Consider the following 25,878-nt stretch of genomic DNA (forward strand, 5'->3'; position numbering starts at 1 on the left):
AAACTTAAATTTAGAAGTAAAAGCCCAACACTTTTGTATCCTATAAATGACTACTTTAATTTGTATGCACCGTGTGATTAATATTGTAACATGTTGCTGTATAAAATTAAATTTAAATACTCTGTTGCTTTTATAAATAAATTACATCCTACATTCCAAGAAGGAATCCTTGTCTAGTAGACTGCATCGCGATAGGTCTCCAGGAAGTTTTGCACCAGTCTCGGCATCTCCGGAGCCCGACATAAATACTTGTGGCCGTAGCCATGACTCCCGTCGAAACGATGAAACTCAACTGGTCCCCAGGAGCGACTGCGCGTATCAAGTGCATTGCGGTAGAGTCGATAGCCCAAATGAAAAGGCACCACAACATCGTCCTCAGCGTGCACAATCATGATGGGTTGAGGAAACTTGGCCACATGCTTGTCCGACTCAAAGCGCAGTCTGTTACTATACATTGGGTCCGAGATCGTAAAGTCATACCAGGGCAGATGTCGAAAGGGTCGCGAGAACGGATGCAGCCGAATCTCGTCACGAATGTTTGTAAATGGACTTTCCAGTATGACGCCGCGCGGACCGCGCTCCTTTAAACTCGCCAGCTTGGCGCACATGTGGGTGGCCACACCGGTGCCCAGGGAATGACCCCATATGAAAATCGGATTTGATGTCAAATTCGCAATGTATTCAAAAACCATCATTGCATCACGCACCACGCCATCCTCTGTGGGCGGCACAGGATCCGAGTCCGCGTAGCCGCGATAGTCGAATGAAAAGACATGATAGTTCAGTTGCCGTAGGAGCTTGTATACCTCGGAACGATGACCGCTGCCCCTGGTAGCAGTGTTGCCATGCAAATAGAGGACCACGCTGCCGCCCGGCACGCGTAGTAAACGCTCATAAAATAGCTGTTCATTCTCAGGGACAATCACCGGAAATTCAGCTCGCAGCGCAGGTGCCAATCGCTCTAGCTCCTCATTGTTGCCGGCGATGTTGCTGGGCAGGGACAACTGCTCGTGCAACGCAGCTGATGCCGCATCCTCCTCATAGGCCGCCTCCACATGCAGCTCTCGCCTAAATCGGCGCACTGTGTTCTTGGGCAGCACGTGCCAGACACCAATGCGTACGCCGTCATCGTCTTCGTCATGATCCTTAACGGTGATATAGAAGTTGCGTGTTGCATAAAGTCCAACGCTATCCGGTTTAGTGAGGTCAAGTCCTTTCGGGTAGGTAACTACAAGAAATATTGAATTTCGTATTGGAGCGCACCTCGGAAACTAAGCCGAATCACTTACTGAATGTGAGGAAAAGTATGCCCCGCTGCAATGTCACCGAGGACCGAAAAGCCAGAGGCAGCAGTACGAAGAAGACGAGAAACAGCAGCAGGGCTATCACCAGACAGGGTAGGCCAACTCTGAGGAGTAATCGCATTGTTTACAAATTAATCGTTAGTCCTGTGCAGAGTCATTACAAAGAGTACTTAAACGTAACAACTACAAAAAAAGAAAAACTACACACAAAATGATTTAAATTATATACAAATGTAATTTTGATTCGAGTGGACACAGCAGCTGGAATTCTTGTCAACTTTCTGATACGGCAACTAGAGGAGCTGAAACGGAGCACAGTGAGGTTTGCCATCTCAAGGATCCCGAGCGAGATGCCAAATATTTATGCCACGATGCAAAAAACTTCTTTCAAATTACAAATCAAATGAAAATAATAACAAAAAATATATATGCAGTGTATAAAATCAAACAAATTTTATGTTACATCCATTTAGATATATTTTTAAATGTGTATATTTTGATATGTGTATATTTATATATATATATATATATATATATATATAAACTTTTTTTTATTAATGTAGGGATCGTTGCGATCGAGCATAAATACTTACAGCCCAGTCAGCCAACTAATAAGGATCGTTCCGGGAATGATCGTTGCATAGAAAACTAAATTTAAACAACTATGAAGCTCGTACATTGCGGTTGACGAGAACTTCCCGCGATTACGATTATTTAAAATTGGTATGATTGTACGATCGAGCCTTTGGTTAATTTTAGCAGAGCGGTATAAAAATTGGGGCTTGGTTTTGTTTTTCTGTACAAAATATTTGTATTCTGTGTGAGATTCACGGATTTTTCTTTTACAAACGTACTAAACGTCTAGCCGAAAATAGGGAAGAGAATAAACAAAGTTACTTGATTATTAGCTTATTATACATACAAATTAAATAAATTAAAGCATGCAAAAGGCCATACTAGCATCCAACTGAGAAATATCCCAAGCCAAAAAAACAAAAAAAAAAAACAATTGACAAATGCACTGTGAAAAACTTTGTACCCTGTTGCTGATTAGGCAGAAGGCGGCTTTAAATAATTATTACGTTTAGTTAAACAGCAGTGCGTGATGTATCGTATTATTTGCCGAACACATAAAGATAATGGAGAATGATAACGTATATGAATCGCTGACCGACCGATCCCGTTATCAGCAACAGACTACACACATAAAAATAAACTAATACAGTTATGACTTATGCAGCCTTAAGGAATTTCGAATTTCTTGAAATCAAAATTCTTTAAAAATATGTTAATTACGCGTTAATTATACAAAACACTAGAATTCACCTCTTGAAGAAATGCCGCCTACGAGCAAGGAGCATAACTGCAACAACAACAAGAAGAAAATGAACAAAGCATTTAATTAGAAAGTTTGGATTAACAAAAAACAACACGGTTAGCAAACGATTAATGGAGAGTGGAGAGAGTGCAGACGCAGACTAAACCAAATGCAAGCAATTGAATCATTAGGCAATTAGGTAATTTATATGATTTGACCGATTCTCAAACAATTTTGTAGACTAACAAACTAAAAGGCAACGTTGAGGCCTGTGCGTTTGGCCTTATACGACTGACTGGCCCCAAAACAAAACAAATGCAAAACTATGTTCGCGAGTGAACGCAAGTTTTTCCCGCTCTCTCTCTCTCTCTCTTTCTTTCTCTTTGTTACTCTGTGTCTTACGCCGGCCAGCTGATCATGTGCGCTCTGTGACTTTTCACAGGCATTTATTTTACTTTAACTTGAATTGAATATGAATGGTAAATTGTATATGCACTTGTTAATGCTTCCATTAACGCTAATTGAGTTGATATGTTATGCGACACTTACCGGCGCCTTTGTTGCAGTCTACGTGGCAAATGCTGAAAGTGTAAAGTTGTGTTTCAGTCAAAATATTTTGATGTTTCTCGTCTTGTGCTGTAATCAGCTTTGTTGAGATCTGCAGGAGTACGTTAGTAACTTGTAAGTAAAAGTATTTATCAGACATATATGCCCTATTGCTTTTGACTTACGTATGGCCACGATTACTGTTAGTTCTGGCTATATTTTATATAATATATTCAAATACCAAGACGACGACCAATACCAATGTAAATACACTTAACCAGATTGTCACCAAACTCACAAATAGCTTTCTCGTAGGAAGCTTCTTTGGCTTCACTTGATGATAGTTTCAAGTATTAAGAATTATAATCTTTGATTATTTTTTCTTTCAATAAAGAACAACAGTGTGCCAGTGTGTGCACTCCGCTAAACGAACAGCTGGCATTATATATTTCGATAGATTTCTAATCAATAATATTTATTACTTTGTTGTACTCTTTTAAAGTCAACTTTTGAAATTGCGACACTTTTAATTATGAATTTACATTTGGAATGCATAAATAGAATATTTACAACCGACCACAGGGTGGGCTGTCGATTACCGTCCCCAATCGATTAATACTTGTCGTGTGAAAAACAGTATTGAAAAATGTTAAAGTTTTGATGAAACAAGTAAGAGTGCAATTATGAACTAAATGAACGACAATAAGGGACTCAGTTCGTATGTTCAGTTTAGAAAGTCGTTCGATCGAACCTTTTTCGAACAATTCGATACAACTCTAGTTAGCAATTAGTAGAACGCAACGGCAGCGCCGCAACGAGAGAATGAAGAGTTTGGACGAAGTTAAGTCAGAATATCCGCTGCACTGGCAGATCTGGAATGGGAACGTTGAAGAGCTGCAGCAACAATTGCAGACCGAACAGGTTTGTAGTCGGGTGGGTGGTGTGGTCCCCGAATTCTAACGGGGACAGGCATAGGTAGGTGTGCGCTACTAATTGAATTAGTGCCCCAAATGACTCGATTGCAACAATAGAACAACGTTAACAGCTCAACTTTCAGATTGATAAGGAAAAAATCGATCCGCGCGGCCGCACACCTTTAATGTTAGCAGTTCGTCTAGCAAATTTGCAATGCGTTAAGTGCCTTTTAGCTGCCAAGTGCAATGCGACCTACGAACATGCAGGCTGGTCAAGTAAGTCGCATACCCGAGCTGCCCTTTCAACTCCTTATCCCCCTCTATCTCTTTCTGCTGCTGTCACATATATATATATATAGTTGTGCAGGAGGCTGTGTGTACCGGCGATGTGGATATACTGACCGCCATCATTGAAGTACGCGACTTGCAACGTCACGTGCAACGTGTGACGCACGTGCCAAAACTGCTGCAGCATCTGCTGGACGCACCTGACTTCTACATAGAGATGAAGTGGGAGTTCACGTCGTGGGTGCCGTTGATGTCTCGCCTCTGTCCAAGTGATACCTACAAGGTGTACAAGCGTGGTGCTAACGTGCGCATCGACACTACCCTCCTTGGCTTCGACAACAACACCTGGCAGCGCGGCAACCGATCCTACATCTTCAAAGGCGGCAGTGAGTGCAAAGATATGCGATAACTATACACTTCATAATGCCAGCATCGGTTTGTTTGTTTAATAGAGGACACGGCAACAATGATTGAAATTGATCACGATACACACGAGGTGATGGTGGAGCAGATGAGCAGCGATATTGGTGATATTGTGGCCATACCGCCACCGTTGGGCACAGTTCGGGCGCGCCTGGCGGCGCCCGTCATCACCAACAACATCGAAATGGAAAAGATCAGTTTCGAGCGCAACAAATCTGGTATTTGGGGCTGGCGCAGCGAAAAGTCGGAGGTTATCAATGGTTACAACTGTAAGGTGTATGGCGCCAGCAACGTGGAGTTTGTCACAAAGACGCGAATGGACCATCTGAACGAGGAGCAAATCAAGGTTAACTTAAGCGAAAGTACAAATAATTAACAATTAATTCTGATTATTCTCTTTTTGCAGAACAAAACGGCTCGCACGCCTCTGCACAGTTTGTTGGGTATTGCTGACGAGGATTACGTGCCATCAACGGATGTCCCTGCAATCAAAGAGCGCGTAAGTCGCAGACTGTGAAGGCATCCCTCTAGGCATCTAATGGCAACTGCTGATTTCTGATTTATAGACATATTTACCTCGACCCGTCGAGACAGTTCCTGCTGTTGCCTACAGTGAAAATGGCGACCGTGCATCACCCATTCTTCAAGCTGAGAGCAATGGCAGCTCTGCCTGCGGCTCTGGCGCTAGCACGCCTCATGTGGTTATCACACCCGAGGAATACTTTAGTGCTGAGGTTGATCTGCAGGGTCGGGATATTGGCAAGCCAAAGAATTTAAGCACAAAGGTGCAGCGCTTTAAGGCCAATCTTTGGCTGGCAGAAGAGTATCCCATTCGCCTGCAGGAACAAGTGCTTCCCATACTGGACCTCATGTCCACAATGGCCAGCCCGCATGTATCCAAACTGAAAGACTTTATTACAATGCAACTGCCCTCTGGCTTTCCGGTCAAGGTAGAGATACCGCTCTTCCATGTCCTCAACGCCTGCATTACGTTCGGCAATGTGTTCGCCATGACAACGCCGGTGGAGCACGTGACCACACTTCAGGAGCAAGACCGCACTACATGTTTGGTGGACGATCGCTGTTTTGACATACCCAGTCATTATGCCAACCGTGGCGCGGACTCGCGCCGACAAATACCGCTGGACGAAGACGACATGCTGCAGTACGCCATCGAGCAGAGCCTGGCTGAGTCAAGCGGCGCAGTCGGCGCATGTGGCCTAGACAATGAAACTGACAAGGTTGACATCTGGGAGGTGCTACGCGGTCAAAATGCTGTAGGCACTGAGCTGCTGCCTGAGGACGACGAGCAGCTGCAGCGGTGAGCAAATCACATATATTTTTTACTTATACATCCGATTTTAACAAGTGCATCGTAACGTAACGCTAGTAACTCCCACTCCTATTTAAATAAGCGCACTATGCTCTCACCTAACCAACTATATGGGCGCTATTCGCCTTCGCCTTTGCACACTTCTCACCTGGCACCGCCTCCAGAGCGGCAGCAGCGAAACCGCTCTGTCTCGGCGGGCGCGCAGTTCAAGAATGATCTTAGCTACATGAAAAAGATCTTCAAGTAGATTACATTCTTACTTTTCCCCTTGCCGTTTTCCAACCTATTGCTAGCAATCATTTTACCCCTGCTTTTTTTGTGTGTTTCTCTGTTCCGTTCACAGTGTGTTGCACGAGTCGCTTCTTGGAGCCCGTGGCAACGCGAGCGGTTCACCTGTCTCCGAGGATGATGATGACGGCGGCTTTCGGTACATGGACTCTGATCTGGCAATGGCCATGCGTCTTTCGCAGCAGGACCAGCAAAAATACGAGTTGGAGCGCCAGCGTGAGCAAGAGATGATCGAGCAGGCGCTTAAGCTCAGCCTGCAGGAGCACTAGCCATCCTACCATCCATTGAACCAATTAGGTAACCAAATGTAACCAATCAATCAATCAGCAGTCACAAGTCTGTCGTCAATCAAAAGATTCCCCTTTTGTCGATACCAAAATTGGAATAGTTTATATGTAATTATAGTATGTAAAAATTACGCCTATGTTGTAAATTTTTTTTTTAGTTTATGTTGGTTTGTATTGTGATATGTAACTAAACAACATAGCAAGAACAATTTTCTTCTGAACTCTATTCTGCTAAGGAACGCTCTTAAGCTCTCAACTCCGAAACTCGCGCGTTTTTACAATATCCTCATAAATGTATATCACATTGTATGCATATTAAATTCATGTATTAGCTCTTGCTAAATAACTATTAAAGACGAAAACTCCTAGGCGACAAAAAAAAAATGCGTCACGTGCAGAATAGTCATTGCTAACATTGTCAATCTTCGGCTGTCGGGGAAACTTTTCTAACATTCTGATTTATTTATACACATGTGTATATTGATCTAATCTATTAGTTTACTACTAATCAGCATTATCAATATTTTAATACAAGTAAAAATTTTTGTGAAAATTAAAATATACAAATAAAAAAGGAAACTTTATATTAATTACGCCTTACCCAATCGAACAAAATGACAACGAAACCGACTGCGTAAATAAACAATTATATTTTATTCGACCGTATATACAATGTCATCTCTGACTTGGACAGAACTTAACATTAAAAATCTTACAAACTCTTTGGGAACCTCTGTTCGACTAGCCGAAGCTAAAACAAATATGAATTCAAATTCCATATTCATATTCATGGCAGCTATATAATGTATTTACATATACCATTTCGATAATCTCACAATTACGCATGTTATAGCCACTTACTGATGGCTTGATCAGTTGTATTGTTAACTAGATACTTACCAGCTAAAATATAGTAAAAAGGATTAGGCATAAGTACGCCCGCTGTGGAGTCTCGAATCTAGATGTACTTGAAGCATTTCTGCTTGTCGTGCGGAATTCGCGTCTTAAAGAGTATGGAGTCGGCACGATATTGCGTGTTAAGCAACGGTGTGTAGCCAAAGACCTGGCTAAAGAAATTTATGCACTTATGACGCTCCTGAAAATGTGTGTCGTCCTCGCTAAGGGACACCGGACAGCCGGGGCAGCGGAAGGTCCAGCGCGAGGTTACCTTAACGGGCGGACGGCGCGTCAGATGGGAAACGAGAAAATTCATGGCGATATCCTCGCAATTCATATACTCATCCACCTTGTCGCGTATGGCCTGCGGCAGGTGATAGGTGTACAGGAACATATAGTACTTGTGAATGAAGGCGGCGCCCGTGAGCACCATGCTCAGCTCACAACTATAGTTTGAGTTGTAGTGCCACATGTTATTGCTGCTAAGATCCCAGGCGTGGTAGCGACCCGGGAAACCGACGACCCGATCGCGATGCTCTCGCCACACGCGAAAGCCAAATAGAATCTCGTCATGCCGCAAATGGGCGTCGTCATCCACTGAGAGAACTGCTTCTGTTTCAATAACATCGAACGGAAGGAAGCGATTGTTGAGAGAGTTGCGTGGGGCTCGCACCACGGCAACAGGCACACCTATATCAGGCCAGCGTAGGTCATCCAAAGGCGGCTTAGGCGAGTTCCACACGACGACCACTTTATGCAGATATGGCAGTCCGTAGAGGCGACCCAACGAGTCCATTAGCACCTGCTCACGTTCGTAGGTAAGGATAACAATGGTGAATTGTTCGCGCGGGTAATTACCACCCAGTGCTTCACTGAATTCCTTTCCAGCTCCGCCAATCCCTTTGCCAATGGGTCGGAAGCCTGTGTGAGAGCCCATGAACTTCGCCTCGGATGGTAGAGCCGGATCAAAGGGAAGTTGCGGATACAAGAAAAATGGATCCATCCAATCATTCCAAGCTTCTTTTGATTGAATGCGAAAAATTGTATAGTTGCGTCGGAAAGATGGACTCGGATACGGCGGCTCAATTGGGCCCAGGGACTCCTCCGGCTCCGTATCCATTCCCACAGGCGGCTCCGATTTCAGAGGTATAAAAGTGTTATTGAAAACGCTCTGGGCAACAACTGGTGGCACCGGACGTGGCGGTATTCCCAGTCGATCGCGCATACTGGCTATTACAGTGTCCACAGTGGCTTGCACCGAGCTAAGATAGCGTTCCCAAATTAAACGGCCCTGGCGACGTAATTGCAGTAAATCCGCATCCTGGACAGCCCGCAACAAAAAATGCAATTCCGTTATGCGTGCCTTTGGCAGTAAAAGTGCAGCACGGCGCCAGTCAATCGTCTCAGCATATGGCAAGCGCAGTTCATCAGCGCCCAGGATGACAGGAACAGCGCCCGAGCGCAGCGCTTCGTAGAGACGCGCCAACATCAGCGTGGAACTAACGCGCTGGCCCAATGGAGGCAAGATCAGCACATATGTAGAGTCCTTGAGTAGCTGCTTGCGCGAAGAGTCAGAGCCGCAAAGCGTCCAATCGCCTAAGGTATCCGCTTCCTGTTGCTCTGTTGCAGGCACGCATTGGAATTGTAGCTGAAAGTGATCCTGTGTGGCGGTGCGTGACATATCATTGAGATGATCGATAATAAAGTCATCCAGCGACTGGACTGCTAATTGCGGGAATTGTGTCGGTCGCAGCTCCCCCTGGAACGTCAGTAAAAACTTTCGTCGAGCTGGCACCATACTGGCGCATTCCTGCCAGACATCGCCACCTGGAGGGCCCAGAATGGGCGGCACAATCAGATCATAGCCGGGTCGGAACTGATCACGTTCAAAAGAGCTCTGTACGATGATGGCACGCATGGTATTCTGCTGAAGCAGCGGATTGGTGCGTGCTGAATTTAAGTCGCGGCGCGCAAGATTCAACAGTACATGATTGCGTCCATCGCCTCCCCAATATGGCAGCTGGTACAGCTTTTGCATATCGATGGGCGAGCTTACGGCGTCATTTGCGGCTGTCGAATGCTGCGGCTGGTGTGCGACCTCTTGTGCTGCATAGCGGTTGTTGCGCAGAAGATCTTGCTCTAAAAGAGCTTCACCCACTAGTACAAGGTAAATACAGGCCAGTTTGGGATCTCGCACGATGTGCGCATTGTAGCCTAAAGTTTGTTTTAGAGTGGTCTTCAAAAAGCCATCGATGTCGTAACCCGCACGTTGCACGTTGTAAACGTCTGGATCGTAAAGGTAGACTGGAAAACCGGAGGTAAGACTGCAGCGCGAATGATCAAAGCAATTGTGCATCTCACAGACAGCTGCAATGCCTTTGCTGACTGCGTTCATCTTGCGCGGAAGAGAGCTGGGTAGTAGTGTGCGTGGCAAGGCTAATTCTGGAGTGTTGCGTTGAACGGCTTCCTGTTGCGCCACCTGAGCCTGCTCCACAGAGATTTTCAGACGCTCAAGTTCAGTCTGTTCCCGTAACAGCTCCTGCTTCAGTTCCTCGATCTTCTGGTTGTACTGGCTGATGTCCGATTGAAGTTTTTGACGACGAGATTCTAGTTCACGCAGCTCCACAGATACGGTGCTCTAAAACGGGTGCACACAATTTAAAATATGTATGAGCCTCTCTCTGCCGAATTCCTTCTACCTTAATTCTCAGCATTTCTTCAATGCGCATCTTCAGATCGCTCGCCCGCATGGCACTAAAATCCTCATAGGCGTCCAGCAGCGGTCGAGTGCGATGCACATCTGTCGGCGGTGTATCCAGCTCAGCCTGGCACAAAGAATGAATGATTATTATGGATCAGCACAGCATATTTAACTCACATTAAGCAACTTGCGATGCGCTAACAAAGGCAGCAGCACCAATAGAAGCAATATTAGGATCGTAAACTTGTAAAGACGACACTGTCGCATCCAGACAGCGCTCATGCTGTATCTTAGATGCGTTGATGCTGCTGGTGGTATGGATTTTGACAGATTTTTATCCATATCGCTGCAGTCCTGTGATATGCTTTGATAGGCATTGGTGCTATCCAGATCAAAGGATAGCGACATTTTGCTGTTTCCACTTTCAGTTGGAAATTATTAGCTTTGCAAATGCAAATTGTTTGCTTTTATCAAAACATTGCACTAAACATAGTTAAAAGCACTGTCTAAATATATCGAACTCATCGATAATTTTTAACTCGCGATTATTATTCTATCGAGCTATCAGACAAGTATACCAATCTTTACAGCTGATTTTGTTTACATTGCAATGCTATTGTTTTAAATAACAGCCCTGTCTACCTATTAAAAATGTGCGCTAGCAAAATGTCGCTTTTGTTTGTTGTGTTAGAGACGTATGGCCCCTTAATATATTTCATTTCAGCAGGTTTTACATAAATGCATGTGCATGTTTTTGGTGATATTTTCTTTATTTTTTGTGCGACATAAAATATATGGTGGCAAAACACACTATTGCCTCTTGCTCTTCCACCAGCACACACACATATGTACGCATATGTAAATATGTATGCAATTCACCAAGCTTGCTGACAAGAATCCAAAACCGCAACTAAAGCCGAAGCTTTGAAATCAGTCGGCCTGCGTACGCGCGCCTAGCTTGTGGCCATCGTCGTGTTTAGTCTTTTGTGTGTGTGTGTGCTTGATTGTTTATTATGCGTAATTTCGTCTTTGACCGGCGGGAGTTTATCTTAGGCAAAGCGTAAACTAATTAAGCACAGAGTGTTATAATTGATCAAACCCAATGAGAAATAACAAAAAATGATTCAAAGTTGCAAGTGCATTTAGCCGGTCAATAAAAATTCATCCAAAAACTTGCCAAATAACTAACGTTTAGAAAGCACCTCAGCAATAAAAGTGAAAATGGGTAAAGTGCCATAGTAAATATTAGTAATTATATTCCAATGTTGTTAGCTAGAGCATTTCATTTTATATTATAAATAAATAAAATTAGCATATGCATACATAAGTAGCTGTACAAACGTATTTAAATGTATATTTTTCCCATTATCCATTATTTTTACCATCTAAAAATGATTTCTACAATACAATTACGATACATCATGTTGTGTAAGTTATGTCAAAGCATCGTGAGGAGGGGGCTGTTGATAAATGACTCTCTAAAATTCCCGGTATTAAACTTGATTTCCTGGTTTCCACTTATCTTAATTATATAAAAGCTGAATAATCGAGGAACTAAAAAGAATTGCATTTATTTCAACTAAAATTTGGAGTTTTACTTAAGGTAATTTTGAAAAAGAACGCCAATCTAAGTCAGGACCTACCCAATGGGTCTTTCATTTGATTTACTAAAACAAGTAGGCATATTAATGAGAACAGATAAGCAAAATTAAATGCAGTCATCAAAAGCCGTTCTAATCAAAATAAATTAATCGACCAAATCCTTCTGGCATGGCTCCTGGCAGCTCCTTTATTTCACTGCCCGAAGCAGCCCAGACTTATTCATGTTGTGATTGTGTCGTAGATTTCTTTGTCGTTGACCCCAAACAATGCGATGAACACACTTTTGGATTTGGAACACACAGCTTATCGTGTGGGGCCTTATTAGGGGCACATTCAATGCATTGAGAACTGTCGGCTGCGTCTGTGGCTCAGGCTGTGTGTGTGTGTGTGCGTGAGCTTCCGTCCATGCGCTTAAAACCAGTCAGCACCGGGAACCCAGAGGGAGCCGAGGGCGTAACTGAGCGACCTTTGTGCGGCTGCAGCACTGCGGCCCACAATTACCTTGTCTAATGACATCCGTTGAGCGTTTTGGCGGATTCAGGCTCGCCGTGCGACTATCGCTTATAGAAGCCGCAAGAAACTGGCTCACAACGCCGTACGGGTACGGGGGCCATGGGTACGGCTAGGGCTACGGCTACGGCGCTTGGTATTTGTATGGTGGTCAAGTTAGTCCGTTAGCTGGACATGCACTGATGTAGGCGCAGAAAGTCGCATAACTTATTTAAATTCAGTTCGCATTGGCCAAACACACGTTGCAGTTCAGTAGAACAATGCATCTGGAATTACGCCTGTCTTATCAGAAATATGAAATCTGGGGTAAGTTGTTGTTTTAATTAGCACTTAGCCTTAAAAAAAAGACAAGTAAAATGGCGGTGTCTGGAATTTATAGCATATGCAAATGAATTTGTCATGCCGTGCATTTTAAGCATTTGCTCGAGTTGCACCTTCATGGTCTTTAAAAAGAGAGCTGCCGCTGGCGTTCTAACTTCAGTTAGCAGTTAGCCGTAGTTACAGCTCAATACTCGCAGAGGCGGAAAAATGCGTAAGTTTCTAATATGAAAATCGAATTGGGAAATATATTAATACTAGCGGGTAACACCCGGCCTTGCTCGTGGCACGTATGTTATAAAATCAATGTTTTCAAAAAGCTTTGAAAATGATTTTGAAACGATCGGACGGCAATCAAACAACTTTTATGCAAATCGGACAAAACTTAAAATTCACCAAAAAAAATCTTTGAAATGCATTTTCCACCGAAGGGATTTAGATTTTGCGACAAATGTGAAACACGTCTCAAATAATTTTTCTTATAGATCTTTGGAAATAAATTTGAACACAAAACGTCACCCACCAAATCTTCGACCCCCATTTGCACCAAGGAGGGATGGATTTTTCAAAAAGTGTGAAACACCCCTCAAATTAATTTGAATATAGATCTTTGAAAATGAGTTTGGGGCCGATCGGATGGTAAACAAAAAACTTTCATACAACCGTTTTCCGCCAATTTACCACTGTTGCGGGTGGAATTTCCCAAATCGCTGAAATACGTATTCATTATGTTCTTATGTAGAGCATTGAAAATAAGTTTGAAGCAAATCGGACACAACTTAAAACTTCGCACAAAAAATCTTTGAGTCGCATTCCACCCGAAAAGTTTGGATTCTGCGAAAAGTATGAAACACGTCTCAAATGATTTTTCTTATAGATCTCTGGAAACGAATTTGAGAGCGAAACGTCACCCACCAAATCTTTGACCTCCATTTCCACCAAGGAGGAATGGATTTTCATAAAAGTGTGAAACACCCCTCAAATTAATTTGAGCATAGATCTTTGAAAATGAGTTTGGGGCCGATCGGATGGTAAACAAAAAACTTTCATACAACCTTTTTCCGCCAATTTACCACTGTTGCGGGTTGAATTCTCCAAATCGCTGAAATTCGTACTTATTAAGTTCTTATGAAGAGCTTTAAAAATAAGTTTGATGCAAATCGGACACAACTTAAAACGCCGCCCAAAAAATCTTTAAATCGCATTCCTCCCGAAGAAGTTTGAATTCTGCGAAAAGTGAGAAACACGTCTCAAATGATTTTTCATATAGATCACTGGAAATGAATTTGAGCGCGAAACGTCACCCACCAAATCTTTGACCTCCATTTCCATCAAGGAGGAATGGATTTTCCGAAAAGTGCGAAACACCCCTCAAATGAATTTGAACAAAGATCTTTGAAAATAAGTTTGGGGCCGATCGGATGGTAAACAAAAAAGTTACATACAAACGTTTTTCGCGATTTTTCCACACTTGCGAGTGAAATTTCCCGAAACCCCGTCTTAACGTGCACCTACATCACATAAGGTAACTACAGTGAAAATTTCAGCTTCCTAGCTCTTACGGTTTGGGCTGTGCGCTGATCACCAATCAGTCAGTCAGTCAGTCAGTCAGTCAGGACAAACAGTTTTATATATAGAGACCGGAATATTTTCAAAAATCCGTTATAAATTGAAGCCCGCTTTTCAGCGAAGCTTTTTCCAATATACATATCTGTCCTTGTTCACTTACCAGCTGATAAGCATGCAAAAAGATAAATAATACATCAATAACAAATAAAACATACCATAAGTGCAAGCGAAAATCAATTGAATTCGTCTATTTGACCGGAATATTTTCAAAAACCCGTTATCAACTGAAGCCCGCTTCTCAGCGAAGCTTTTTCCAATATATCTGTGCTTTTTCGCTTACCAGCTGATAAGCATGTAAGAAGATAAATAAAAAAAAAGAAGTGCGGCACAACCGACTAATGCCCGCCTTAGTGTACTTTTGGCTGGCAAGCGAGAGAGCAGCAAACGTAGCTCGCATATCCCATCCTCATAACGCTTGTATTATGGGCTTAAAGAGATTGTTTAAATGTTTGTCTGACTATTTAACTATTGTTGTTATTCTTTTACACTATGCGTGGCTTAAGTAATCTAAACAAAATGCTAAATGTGTGGTTACGGCAGTGCTTCTTTTTTCCTTTTTTTAAATATTAATATCACGTTTATTTTGGGTCAGTGTGTAAGAGAGAGGCAAAAAAAAGAGAGGGAGAGCGTTAACTTTTGCGAGTGTGTGGGAGAGCTTGAATGTGCTGAAGAACAGCTGTTCCGGCTACACCTGTTGATATGTTGAAAGCTTACCACGGCTTAGCTCTGATGCATTCTTAATTTGCATTGCTTATTATTTTGTTTAGCTTTTGTTAAGTATACGCCATATGCACACGCGCATTAAATTTTGTACCGTCAATATACATGACCGACTGCTTATGTTTTTAATTACATTGTTGCAAAACCTGACAATTAATATTGGATTCCATTTCGTTTCCGTTACGTTTCGCACACTGATTTTCAACATAACAAATGCAAATGTGAGTACATATTAGACCGTAAGAATTAAACGACACAATGCCAGATAGCTGTGCTTTGAATTAAGTCTTACAATGCGTTGACATTGGCATTGACCAATCGTTTAGCACAGGTACAGTACTTACGAGTATGTATATGGGTAAAAAATATGCCCTCTTTGGCTGCTTTATGTGTTATCCGCAACTGATGTATGTATCTTATCAGGAAGCGGAACGAGAGCCCAAAACAAAAAGTGTTTTTTTTATCTGTGACTGGTCTACATTGCAGTGATAATTGTTTTACTGTTCATTCTCTTTACTTTCAGCTCTTTCACTCTCTTTGCTGGTCATCGGCTTCTGTATTCTAAACTTCACATTAGCTTTGATTATACTAAACAAGGACATTGATACTACGCGAGGCATGCTGTATCCGCGTGAGTCAGAGACGCGAGAGGTGCGTGCCCTGGACGGTATCTGGAACTTTGTGCGCTCGGACGAGGCAAACCCTACGCAGGGTATACGTGATGGTTGGTTCAATGATGACTTGAGCAAAAGCAGGCCAACCATTCCTATGCCAGTGCCGGCATCGTACAACGATATCACAACAGAACAGGCTTTGCGTGACCATGTCGGCACAGTTTGGTACGATCGAAAGTTTTTCGTTCCGCGGTCCTGGGGCCAGCACCAGCGAGTGTGGCTGCGCTTTGGCAGTGTCCATTATGAGGCCTTTGTTGTGAGTAATCACCGAGAAAAAACTGACCCCAATGACTATGTATGGCTTGTCTGCTTTGTCTGCAGTGGATCAACGGCCAGTCGGCCATAAAGCATGAGTTGGGACATTTACCCTTTGAGACGGAAGTCACACATTTGCTTAAATATGGTGCAGAAAATCGCATCACCGTTATGTGTGACAATGCGTTGATACAGACGACGGTGCCGCAGGGAAAAATCTCCGAGGTGGCTAACGATGACGGCGTCACCATCATACAAAGCTACACATTTGACTTCTTCAATTATGCGGGCATCCACCGTTCCGTGCATCTGTACACGACACCCAAAACATTCATAGAGGAGGTGGAGATCAAGACGAATCTGTCCGAAGACAACAGCGGTTAGCATCCGATTCAGACCAAAGTAGAACTATAATATCCGCAGCTTATTTTCAGTGGGCACCGTGAATTACAGCATTACCGTGAATGGCACAGCCGCTAATGAAGCGGACAATGCTCTATATGCACGACTGCAGCTGTACAGCCGGGAGGGCGAACTAGTGGCCAATGCCACCTCTAACAGCAAGCTCTTGGGTTCATTGCAAATTGAGAAAGCTAAGCCCTGGTGGCCGTATCTAATGCATCCTCATCCGGGATACCTATACGAGTTAGAGATCAAACTCTATGCAGCCAAGGAGCAGCTTCTAGATGTCTACCGGTTAAATGTGGGCCTTCGGACGCTTAGTTGGACCAACACTACATTCCTTATTAACGGCAAGCCTATCTATTTTCGCGGCTTTGGGCGCCATGAGGATGCCGATGTGCGTGGGAAGGGCCTGGATAATGCTTTGATGACGCGTGACTTTAATCTGCTGAAGTGGATTGGGGCCAATGCTTACCGCACATCGCATTATCCATACTCGGAAGAGTCAATGCAGTTTGCCGATCAACATGGCATTATGATCATCGACGAATGCCCCAGCGTGGATACAGAGTAATAAATATAATAATTATAACCAAAAATTAACGCTTTCTTACATTTTCTCTCTTACAGAAACTTTAATCAAGCGTTGCTGGACAAACATAAATCCTCTCTGGAGCAGCTAGTACATCGCGATCGAAATCATCCCAGCGTTGTGATGTGGTCCATTGCCAATGAGCCCCGCACAGGACAGCTAAATGCCGACACATATTTCCAGTGAGTAATTAGATTGTACAGTTTTCTTGGTCATTGATTATCCTATGCAGCGTTTCTTTTATAGATTTGTGGCCAACTACACACGATCCTTGGATAGCACGAGGCCAATTACAGCGGCTATCGCAGTGCCCTCGAATGATGACAAGGCGGTAAGTAGCTTATCCAAATTTGAATTACATACTTAGCTATTTTTTCATACAGGGTCGCCACCTAGACATAATAAGCTTTAACCGCTATAACGCCTGGTACAGCAACACTGGTCGCTTGGATATGGTCACACAGCGTGTCATCAATGAAGCAACCGCTTGGAACACAAAATATAACAAGCCTGTTATCATGGCGGAGTATGGCGCCGACACGTTGGAGGGCCTACATCTGGTAAAAGGTAGCCAGCTGTCATCTTTTATAGCTAATGCCCATTTCTTATTACAGCAACCCGCTTTTGTATGGTCTGAAGAGTTCCAGACGCAGGTATTCTCGCAGCATTTTAAGGCTTTCGACACGTTGCGGCGCAAAAAGTGGTTCATTGGCGAGTTCGTGTGGAACTTTGCCGATTTCAAAACGGCTCAATGTGGGTAACAATTGACAGGACCGCCGATATAAGCGTACTAAAAGTTTCGATTTCCCCCAGCTTATACACGAGTCGGAGGAAACAAGAAGGGCGTCTTCACGCGTGCACGTCAGCCCAAAGCGGCGGCTCACCTCCTGCGCCAGCGATATTTTGCTCTCGGCCGCGAGGTGGATCAGTGCAGCTTGCCAAGTGACCTGTTCACCTACATTGCTGATGTGGGTTCCAATATAAGTCATGATTCCAGTGATTTATAAAATAATAATTAGAAGGTTTTCATCTTCGACTGTGGAATACTTAATCTGACAACAACATAACAGTACAATATTATACACATAAGTCCACGCGAAAGAAAAGTATTGTAGATATTTATACTGTTTTTATAATCAATGTTTTACTAAAACTGACCACAAATGCATTTCAGTAGCTACACCTTCTACAATGTTATATTCTTTTTAAAATAAAGAGTTTTCGCCTTTGACTCAAATTAAATTTAAATCATGCCAAAGTGTACTCGACTAGAAGCTTTTCTTTAAGAATATATTATATCTATACTGGTTTTGGTGTGGGCTCTGATCAACTAAAGCTTACATATTTTGGTAATTTTTTAGTAACGTTCATAATAATATTTTGATGAACTTATATGAGGCTGACTGGCTCAAAGTAAATGCTGTTTATTATTTGTTATAACCAACAAATAATAAGGTAAGCCATTTGTAATATGCATGTGTATATTCTCACTCACTCTCCATTACGTTGCTTCACCCGTTTGCTCTCTTACATTTCATTGCTACTCTCTTCCGTCTCTCAATCTCTTTGCCAGTCTCTACTGCTATTAATCTCTATCTCTCTTGTTCTAGCAATTCTCTATCTCTTTTATTTTTCCTATCTAACTAACTTGGCCTCGTTGTTTACATACAAGGAAATTTAATTGAACAAGTGTAATGTTAGTTAGAAATGTTCACCGAGAATCTAAGTCGGGCACAAGTTAAGACTAAAATATCTATGAAATTGCCACACAAATATTTTTTAACAAAACTCCAGAGCTCAGCAGTTTGCTTCATTAAAAAAGTAGCTAACCGAACACCACAAAGTTCACAACAGCTGATTTTTATTGTATTTGATACGTTTATCGATGACAATGTTTTTGTTATCGATAAGGCCAAGGCGGAGAACTGTGCTTAAAACTGCTAAATATAAAATATTGCAATGCTGTTGTCTGTAGGTGTTCGACGGTAGTTAATATTTTCTCCCTTCAACAAAGCGTAAATTTATTTTTGTGTTACAGTCATTGCCAACTAGTAAAATGTTTGTTGTCGCGTAAATACTTTGGTCGAGCATAAATGACCGCAGAGTAATGCGGCGATACGACCGATAGAAGCCAAGTATTTATTAATTGACTCACATATGTACGTTTGTTTCTTTTTGATGCCAATATTAATATTTTTTATTATTTTTAATGAATTTTCATTTTTTCTTTAAATAACAGAATTATAGCGCCATAATGCAAAGAAATACATGCTTTTTGATAACTTTATTGAGCTGTTGCCTCTTGGGTGTAGTCGCATCCTGCCCCAAAGAATTTACGAATCTAGAGGAGTCTACGAGTGCGCATCGAAACATATATACTTACACAAATGTGAAGCCACCGAATCCTACAGTGGGTCTGCTCTATCCGCATGAGTCCAATACGAGAGAAGTGCGCTCTCTGGACGGAATATGGAACCTGCTCAGAAGCAATGCCAGCGATCCGCTACAGGGCATACGGGAAAAATGGTACAAGCAAAACCTCAGAGTGACGAATCACGAAATAACTTTAATGCCTGTACCAGCATCTTACAACGACGTGACCGTAGACCAGCGACTACGCGACCATGTGGGAACAGTTTGGTATGAGCGACATTTTTTTGTACCCAGCCGATGGCGTAAGGATCGCATGCGCGTCTGGCTTCGTTTTGGTAGCATTCACTACGAAGCTATTGTTTGGATCAATGGTCATACCACGTTGCGCCATAGTTTTGGTCATCTGCCGTTCGAAGTGGAGATTGGGAGTTTTGTCAATTACGGCAGCGAGAACCGCATCACAATCATGGTAGACAACCGCCTCAACAATCACACCATTCCTCAAGGTCAAGTGCTTAAGCAAGTTAATGACGATGGATTCGCCTATATACAAACATACACATTCGACTTTTTCAACTACGCCGGCATCCATCGTTCAGTACATCTTTATACAACGCCACCAACTTACATAAGCGACGTGGAACTGAAAACGCAGGTCTCCAGAAATCTAATGGGCCGCATTGATTATCGCTTGTGGCTTGGTAATGCTGAAGCCTTGGATGTGAAGTCAACTCATGTGCTAGTACAATTGCGAGACAAAAATGGCAATGTTGCGGCCCATCAAATAAATCGGGATATTCGCAATGGTACTCTGCTTGTACCAAATGTAAAGCCTTGGTGGCCCTATCTAATGAACCCGGATCCAGGATACATGTACACACTGGAATTCCAGTTGATTGCTGAAGGCGGGACTGAAGCAGAGCCAAATAATGAGCTGTTGGACGCCTATCGAATGCCCGTTGGCATTCGCAACCTCAGCTGGAACGACGACGGCTTGTACCTAAATGACAAGCCGCTTTATTTGCGTGGCTTTGGCAAGCACGAAGACTCGGATGTAAGTTGTGTAAAACCGCACAGTATTCACAGCATGAATACCTTTTTATCTGACGGTGCTTATTACAGATTCGTGGTAAGGGCCTGGACAACGCGCTGCTCACGCGCGACTTTAGTCTACTCCAGTGGGTTGGAGCCAATGCCTACCGCACCTCACATTATCCCTACTCGGAGGAATCCATGCAGTTTGCAGATCAGCATGGAATTATGATCATCGACGAGTGCGCTAGTGTTAATACGGATTTGTTCCAGCCACAGCTGCTGCTTAACCACATGTCTTATTTGGAGCAGCTAATTCATCGCGATCGCAACCACGCTTCTGTGATTGCCTGGTCGATAGCGAATGAGCCGCGCACAAAGAAAAAAGCGGCCGAAGCTTATTTTGGGTAAGTTATTAAAAATCGAATTAATAGAAAGTATTAATTTATATGTTACGACAGCGCATTGGCCAACTATACTCGGGGCATTGCCCAAGGACGTCCTCTAACGGCTGCTAGCAATGTGGATAAGCCTTCTGAGTGCATGATGTCACAATTTTTGGACATAATTGGCTTTAATCGTTACAATGCCTGGTATCACAATGCAGGACGCACCGACATGATTGTGCAACCAATGTACGACGAGGCCAAAAATTGGCGAGATTGGTATCAGAAGCCGGTTATTCTGTTTGAGTATGGCGGTGATACCATTGAAGGATATCACACAGTAAGACGTTAGAGAAACATTTAAGCGAGTTGCGCTTTAATCATTTTCAACATAGTTGCCCGCATTTATCTGGTCGGAGGAATATCAGACGACGCTGTTTTCGAAACATTTCAAGGCATTTGATCGATTGCGTGAGCTTAAATGGTTTATTGGCGAATTTGTCTGGAATTTTGCCGATTTCAAGACAGAGCAAGGTAAGTAACTAATATTTTCCTAACTACTAAATAACTAATCTAACTAATTGTTCGTAGCCTTCACGCGTGTAGGGGGCAATAAAAAGGGCGTTTTCACACGTAATCGGCAACCCAAAGATGTAGCGCATCTGTTACGAAAGCGTTACCACGCACTCGCATTAAAACTGGATAACGCCAGCTTGCCTGCTGATCTTTTCGATTACATTATCGACTGGAATTAGTATACATTCGTCTTAACTTATAATATTCCCCAATAGCATATATGTAGCTGGAGATAAAGTTGATGATTTCAATCTTAAACAGGTTTATAGCACTCTTAGTTAAAGCAGAAAGCCAAATATTTATATGGTTTATTCATTTATATCTTTCATTGCACTGAAAGTAAATTCCAGGAAATATAAAAAGCTTTCGAAATTTTTTGAGTAAATACTTCCTCTAACTAGAGCGAATTAAGTAAATACTGATAAATTTGATAGGCAACCGCAGTACAAATTTAAAGAATTGCCATAAGAGTTTGTTGCTGAAATTATTGTTGATTGCGCCTCGATGGGGGAAGCACAACTCTGATAAAAGCAGCGACAGCATTTATTTAAAATGCAATCACACCAAATACTCAAGCGACAATCAGTATTGAAGTTTACTACTGACAAGATGCAAAGCGCTGTCCTGCTGCTCCCATTGTTGATCTGCCTAGGAGCTTATGGCGATTTGTCTACGCCTCTTGTTACGGTCCATATGGAGGACTATATAGCTCAGAACCAGAGACAATACGACGCCAAGCTTAAGATGTGGGAGGATGAACTGGCTATTTTTCGGAAAACCTATACCAGCGAACTACGATCTATTGCGGTGCATGCCGATCAGCTGGAAGCAAAGCTGGAGGAAACGAAAGCACGTCTAAATCCAATTGAGCTTATCGACTCTTGGCACAAGCAATGCGTGCAAAACTACAGCGCAACAATTCCTTTAATTGCCAATGTGCGAACCGCCCTCAGCAGCTGTGCAAATACGGCGCAAAGCAACCTGAACGGTATCCTAACGAATTCACAGAACACCTTTAACAACCTAAAGAACTTCTACAACAGCAACCTTAAAACATTACTGTCCGACTGCGTGAAGCGAAACCCCAATAGCCAACTGAACTACACAATCTGCGTTATGAGTGCAGTAAGTATGAATGAATAGTGATAAAGTGTTACTCGATAGGTTTACCTATTTTGAATATATTTTGATCATAGGATATATACCAAATGAACTCTCTCTTCTAGATTACTACAACCAATACCCATACTATAAACAACCAGAAGAACTTCAACACTTACATGCAACAGGCAAAGTGCGCTGCTGATATACGCACTACACAGACCTGGGAGTGTGCCTTCACCACGGTCTATAGTACTAGCTCATCCCTGGGGGCATCCATTCGTCTTATCGATGATTGTATTGCCAATAAACTGGCTTGCGCTTCCGTATCCTGCGCTAGTAGTTGCACCAATCATATGGTTATCAGCTTTAAGGAGAACGACTTTCTTAACGCTACCATTAAGAATCCGTTTTATGGATTGGATAGTAAGCTAGGTTGCTTAGAAATGAAGTTTAAATATTAAATCCCAAAAATTTAAATGCAATTTTCCTGCATGCGAAGCTGTAATCACTTGGTCTTCGAGTGAAATATATATTTATAATTTCAGTATATGTCCATATATTTATACACTTGGTCGCAAATTGTTAACTTGCTTAATTTCTAATTAATACAAACGTTTGACAAACAGGTTTCTGTTAATATTGCAAATATCTGTTTTATTATGAGCTCGGGTGGTTTTATAAAAAGTGTTTTGTTGTCCATGATCTCTTGGGCGATTAAATTAAACAGAAGCTGTAATGTTCGGAATCACAACAGATAATATTATGCAACTCAATTTGAAAATCTTTGTGGAGCAACAATATTGTGAATAGAATAACAGGCGATCATGTTTGCGAGCACGTTACCACTCGGTAAGGATTTCTACCTGAACTTGGTGCGGTTATACCTGTTTCTGAAGTATATTTAAAAAACTACCACCAAAATGTCTACTATTTCGTTAAGGTTTCCTCGGGTGTCTCTTTTGTGTGTTCTTAAGAAGGCAAACGCTGGCACTTACCCTCTCTTGAAGTGGTTTCATCGCACTACGTCTTGGTAGTTACTAGGGCAACAGCAGATTCAGAACAAGTGTCTTTACTCAACACACCAGACACTGGCTTACCTGAAACGTCTGCTTTATTTTATGTCTGACAAGTCAACATCCCTATTCAAGATCTTCGTTGACATCCGGTAAACAATTATTATTATGTATTTATTATTATGGCTCAATGGGGATCATCAGGTCACTGTTTTTGGTGATTTTTTTGAAGAATTTCAATCTTGACAATTCAGCAGGCGTGCAGAAAAACTACACCCCTTCCAACTAAGCATGCCAAAGAAAACGGAAGTAAGCATGAGACGCTTGAGACGCGAACAATGCTATAAAAAAATTACAGGAAAAAAAAACTCATTTTCTAAGGGCACCTCCTGCAGATAGGGATCTTTTTTAACATAAAATAGGTTTGTTGCCAGCATCGTACAATGTATCTTGACGTTGCGTGGGAACTTTCAGAGAATAACCTTAAATTCTGAACAGGCGAGCAGACAACATTGAAGAGCTAGAATCTCACGCTGAATTACTTAGAAAGATCCTCGATTTGTTGTTGTATTGGTCGGGTCGTGCGATCGTGGAGGGCTTCGAGTTGCTGTCGAGCTCGCCTGTCTTTACACAATCCAAACACATAATTGTGAGCGTGAGAATTTTTCACGCCCTGTGACATACGCCTGCCAGGCGAGCAGAAGCTGACTTATGCGTGACGGAACTTTCTATGCTGTAATAATAAATAAGACTAGAACGGAATTGTAAATATGAGGCCTGTGAAAATATTTATATCTACCTCATGTATACATAGTTTTTGTTTTTGTCTGTCTGCCTGTTATATTGGCAGACAATTTGCGATCATAAGTAAAAATATAAGCAATGGTAGTTTTTAGGGACACATTCCTTTGCTGTCATTGTTAAATAATCCGGATCACTTTTAAATAAAAGTTGGCGTTGCGTGTGTGCTTAAGCACAAAAAGACCCTGATATTTGTCACGATAATTTCATGTTTTTGAATAGGCACACAGAAGTTGACACAAGCACTCGACAAAAAACAACCACCAAGGGCCTCCAGACGTAGTTGACGATGCATGCGTGGAATTTGTATTGAATTACATTCAAGCGAATATACATATAAGGAAGTCGGTCTTGCTTACCTTTCTGAGTGCCAAGGCCCATTTTTCGTCCCATTGAAACGAACAAAGTCAACAAATTTGGAATATGAAAAATTGTAAGCCCAAAAGAGTTAAAAAGTGTAGCAAAGAAACAGGCAAACAGAATAATTACCAGGTTTTACGTTCACGATTCTGAATGTGAACTATAGAAAGACGAATCAATACCAGCAGCTAGATGCTGTGGACCTGTTCGAAATCAATTAGAAAAGTAAACAAAAAATACATCAATCAACCGTTTCCCATCATCCTAGGTATTAGTGGCCCGGGCGGTAGGTTGAGGATTCAAAATGCAATCAAACCTAACGAATAAACAGGTGCCGAGAATCTTGCCGAAGGTTTAAACATGAGTTGAGATTTTTATGCGTGCTGAAATTTCAGTAGAAAAAAGAATTTGAGACAAACCAGCTTGTTTATAAAACTATAGCCAATTTTCTGCTAGCCTATTCGAATGGACCAGTTTAAAGCTGACATTTTCATTCACTTTGCGGTTTTTTGTGCGAGAAAGTTTTAATTATTTATTCTTCCTTAGTACATATCAGTTGAGAATAAATATAGCAGTTAGTCTTCACAAATCGTTTATAATATTAAATATATGCAAATAATACAAACAGCACTACGGCAGAAACCCTGAATCAATGAAGCGTGACCTCAACGATGAAAGGAATAGGATTACAGCATTGCTAAAATGAGATACGTTTACGATTTTTAAGATCACAACAAGACAATCTGTGAAACTCGTATTTTATTATCCCCAGCAGGTGGCTGGCTCTAAGCCAACAGATAATGAGACATTTGTTTCAAGATTTCAGTGGCTTCTAAGTTATGCAGGCCTGTTAGAAATAGGAACACGAAAACAAACAAAAAACTCACATTTTTTAGTTTTCCACAATGAGGAAAGAGCTCAAGAAAAGATGTTTGTCTGCATCTGCTGGGACAAAAATAGGTTATGGCAGGTAGCAAACTATCTAGAAAAATCTAAGTCGGCCACCCACTTTTATTACTTACTGTGCTCCTGTTAACAATAAATAAGCTAAACAAACAACCAATTTAGGAAATTAAGCACATTTTTGGTCAACAAATTGTAACAGCACTGCAGCAATATACCTTAAAATCAAAATGCGCATCATGAGTAGAAAACATAATATGAGTTAACTATACATACATATGCACATATGTATGCAGCCGAAAATGTTCCAAGATGCCACAATGTAAACT

General features: G+C 42.1%; 6 protein-coding genes and 2 long non-coding RNA genes across 11 annotated transcripts; 5 read left to right on the forward strand and 3 right to left on the reverse strand.

Moving 5' to 3' along the window:
* Window positions 1-31: 31 nt before the first annotated feature.
* On the reverse strand, window positions 32-3,540 carry LOC135426630 (lysophosphatidylserine lipase ABHD12). 3 transcript variants are annotated; one of them, XM_064679856.1, is made up of 5 exons: window positions 3,354-3,540; window positions 3,172-3,280; window positions 1,898-2,165; window positions 1,290-1,408; window positions 32-1,228 (listed from the first exon to the last, which is right to left on the reverse strand). In XM_064679856.1, exons 3-5 carry the CDS (start codon window positions 1,981-1,983, stop codon window positions 174-176), a joined length of 1,260 nt encoding a protein of 419 aa, XP_064535926.1. In that variant the 5' UTR covers window positions 1,984-2,165; window positions 3,172-3,280; window positions 3,354-3,540; the 3' UTR covers window positions 32-173. The 3 variants fall into 3 exon arrangements, with proteins under 3 accessions (XP_064535926.1, XP_064535927.1, XP_064535925.1); XM_064679857.1 differs by lacking the exon at window positions 1,898-2,165 and adding an exon at window positions 2,631-2,667 and having other exon boundaries at window positions 3,354-3,533; XM_064679855.1 differs by lacking the exons at window positions 1,898-2,165; window positions 3,172-3,280; window positions 3,354-3,540 and adding an exon at window positions 1,475-1,650.
* A 316-nt stretch (window positions 3,541-3,856) lies between these two features.
* On the forward strand, window positions 3,857-7,085 carry LOC135426628 (ankyrin repeat domain-containing protein 13D). The gene is made up of 7 exons (XM_064679853.1): window positions 3,857-4,089; window positions 4,226-4,358; window positions 4,442-4,756; window positions 4,823-5,139; window positions 5,200-5,292; window positions 5,360-6,114; window positions 6,470-7,085. The coding sequence occupies exons 1-7, from the start codon at window positions 3,991-3,993 to the stop codon at window positions 6,681-6,683; spliced, it is 1,926 nt and encodes a 641-aa protein (XP_064535923.1). The 5' UTR covers window positions 3,857-3,990; the 3' UTR covers window positions 6,684-7,085.
* A 247-nt stretch (window positions 7,086-7,332) lies between these two features.
* Window positions 7,333-10,825, reverse strand: botv (exostosin like glycosyltransferase 3). Its single transcript, XM_064679841.1, has 3 exons — window positions 10,477-10,825; window positions 10,298-10,423; window positions 7,333-10,236 (listed from the first exon to the last, which is right to left on the reverse strand). Exons 1-3 carry the CDS (start codon window positions 10,705-10,707, stop codon window positions 7,660-7,662), a joined length of 2,934 nt encoding a protein of 977 aa, XP_064535911.1. The 5' UTR covers window positions 10,708-10,825; the 3' UTR covers window positions 7,333-7,659.
* Window positions 10,826-15,640: 4,815 nt separating this feature from the next.
* LOC135426629 (beta-glucuronidase) lies at window positions 15,641-18,249 on the forward strand. The gene is made up of 8 exons (XM_064679854.1): window positions 15,641-16,008; window positions 16,074-16,386; window positions 16,442-16,979; window positions 17,040-17,183; window positions 17,248-17,332; window positions 17,385-17,561; window positions 17,616-17,754; window positions 17,815-18,249. Exons 1-8 carry the CDS (start codon window positions 15,697-15,699, stop codon window positions 18,006-18,008), a joined length of 1,902 nt encoding a protein of 633 aa, XP_064535924.1. The 5' UTR covers window positions 15,641-15,696; the 3' UTR covers window positions 18,009-18,249.
* A 714-nt stretch (window positions 18,250-18,963) lies between these two features.
* LOC135426627 (beta-glucuronidase-like) lies at window positions 18,964-21,626 on the forward strand. The gene is made up of 6 exons (XM_064679852.1): window positions 18,964-19,160; window positions 19,241-20,428; window positions 20,497-20,813; window positions 20,868-21,132; window positions 21,188-21,326; window positions 21,384-21,626. Exons 2-6 carry the CDS (start codon window positions 19,256-19,258, stop codon window positions 21,545-21,547), a joined length of 2,058 nt encoding a protein of 685 aa, XP_064535922.1. The 5' UTR covers window positions 18,964-19,160; window positions 19,241-19,255; the 3' UTR covers window positions 21,548-21,626.
* A 294-nt stretch (window positions 21,627-21,920) lies between these two features.
* On the forward strand, window positions 21,921-23,118 carry LOC135426631 (uncharacterized). The gene is made up of 2 exons (XM_064679858.1): window positions 21,921-22,493; window positions 22,595-23,118. Exons 1-2 carry the CDS (start codon window positions 21,921-21,923, stop codon window positions 22,931-22,933), a joined length of 912 nt encoding a protein of 303 aa, XP_064535928.1. The 3' UTR covers window positions 22,934-23,118.
* Window positions 23,119-23,685: 567 nt separating this feature from the next.
* LOC135426706 (uncharacterized) lies at window positions 23,686-24,786 on the reverse strand. Of its 2 annotated transcripts, none has more exons than XR_010435948.1 (3): window positions 24,646-24,786; window positions 24,285-24,557; window positions 23,686-24,218 (listed from the first exon to the last, which is right to left on the reverse strand). It is a non-coding gene; the product is annotated as an uncharacterized LOC135426706 (long non-coding RNA). The 2 variants fall into 2 exon arrangements; XR_010435947.1 differs by having other exon boundaries at window positions 23,686-24,236.
* Window positions 24,448-25,709, forward strand: LOC135426707 (uncharacterized). Its single transcript, XR_010435949.1, has 2 exons — window positions 24,448-24,719; window positions 24,779-25,709. It is a non-coding gene; the product is annotated as an uncharacterized LOC135426707 (long non-coding RNA).
* The last annotated feature ends 169 nt before the right edge of the window (window positions 25,710-25,878 follow it).

The sequence above is a fragment of the Drosophila montana genome, unplaced genomic scaffold (assembly GCF_035044405.1).
Source record: "Drosophila montana isolate Dmon_TW-CO22-7 unplaced genomic scaffold, ASM3504440v1 contig_2081_1, whole genome shotgun sequence".
In the NCBI taxonomy this organism is placed as follows: domain Eukaryota; kingdom Metazoa; phylum Arthropoda; class Insecta; order Diptera; family Drosophilidae; genus Drosophila; species Drosophila montana.

Bases quoted from the DNA above. Each gene is read 5' to 3' on its own strand.
- LOC135426630 (XM_064679855.1), bottom strand. From the start codon at position 1,635: ATGGCAAACCTCACTGTGCTCCGTTTCAGCTCCTCTAGTTGCCGTATC. The intron at 1,409-1,474 runs GTACTCTTTGTA...ATTACTCCTCAG, and splicing joins TTTGTAGTTGTTACGTTTAA to AGTTGGCCTACCCTGTCTGG. The intron at 1,229-1,289 runs GTAAGTGATTCG...TATTTCTTGTAG, and splicing joins CATACTTTTCCTCACATTCA to TTACCTACCCGAAAGGACTT.
- LOC135426628 (XM_064679853.1), top strand. From the start codon at position 3,991: ATGAAGAGTTTGGACGAAGTTAAGTCAGAATATCCGCTGCACTGGCAG. The intron at 4,090-4,225 runs GTTTGTAGTCGG...CTCAACTTTCAG, and splicing joins AACAATTGCAGACCGAACAG to ATTGATAAGGAAAAAATCGA. The intron at 6,115-6,469 runs GTGAGCAAATCA...TTCCGTTCACAG, and splicing joins GACGACGAGCAGCTGCAGCG to TGTGTTGCACGAGTCGCTTC.
- botv (XM_064679841.1), bottom strand. From the start codon at position 10,707: ATGTCGCTATCCTTTGATCTGGATAGCACCAATGCCTATCAAAGCATA. The intron at 10,424-10,476 runs GTGAGTTAAATA...TCTTTGTGCCAG, and splicing joins CGCATCGCAAGTTGCTTAAT to GCTGAGCTGGATACACCGCC. The intron at 10,237-10,297 runs GTAGAAGGAATT...CACCCGTTTTAG, and splicing joins AAGAAATGCTGAGAATTAAG to AGCACCGTATCTGTGGAGCT.
- LOC135426631 (XM_064679858.1), top strand. From the start codon at position 21,921: ATGCAATCACACCAAATACTCAAGCGACAATCAGTATTGAAGTTTACT. The intron at 22,494-22,594 runs GTAAGTATGAAT...TCTCTCTTCTAG, and splicing joins CAATCTGCGTTATGAGTGCA to ATTACTACAACCAATACCCA.
- LOC135426629 (XM_064679854.1), top strand. From the start codon at position 15,697: ATGCTGTATCCGCGTGAGTCAGAGACGCGAGAGGTGCGTGCCCTGGAC. The intron at 17,333-17,384 runs GTAAGTAGCTTA...TTTTTCATACAG, and splicing joins CCTCGAATGATGACAAGGCG to GGTCGCCACCTAGACATAAT. The intron at 17,755-17,814 runs GTGGGTAACAAT...GATTTCCCCCAG, and splicing joins CGATTTCAAAACGGCTCAAT to CTTATACACGAGTCGGAGGA.
- LOC135426627 (XM_064679852.1), top strand. From the start codon at position 19,256: ATGCAAAGAAATACATGCTTTTTGATAACTTTATTGAGCTGTTGCCTC. The intron at 20,429-20,496 runs GTAAGTTGTGTA...TGCTTATTACAG, and splicing joins GCAAGCACGAAGACTCGGAT to ATTCGTGGTAAGGGCCTGGA. The intron at 21,133-21,187 runs GTAAGACGTTAG...TTTTCAACATAG, and splicing joins CCATTGAAGGATATCACACA to TTGCCCGCATTTATCTGGTC.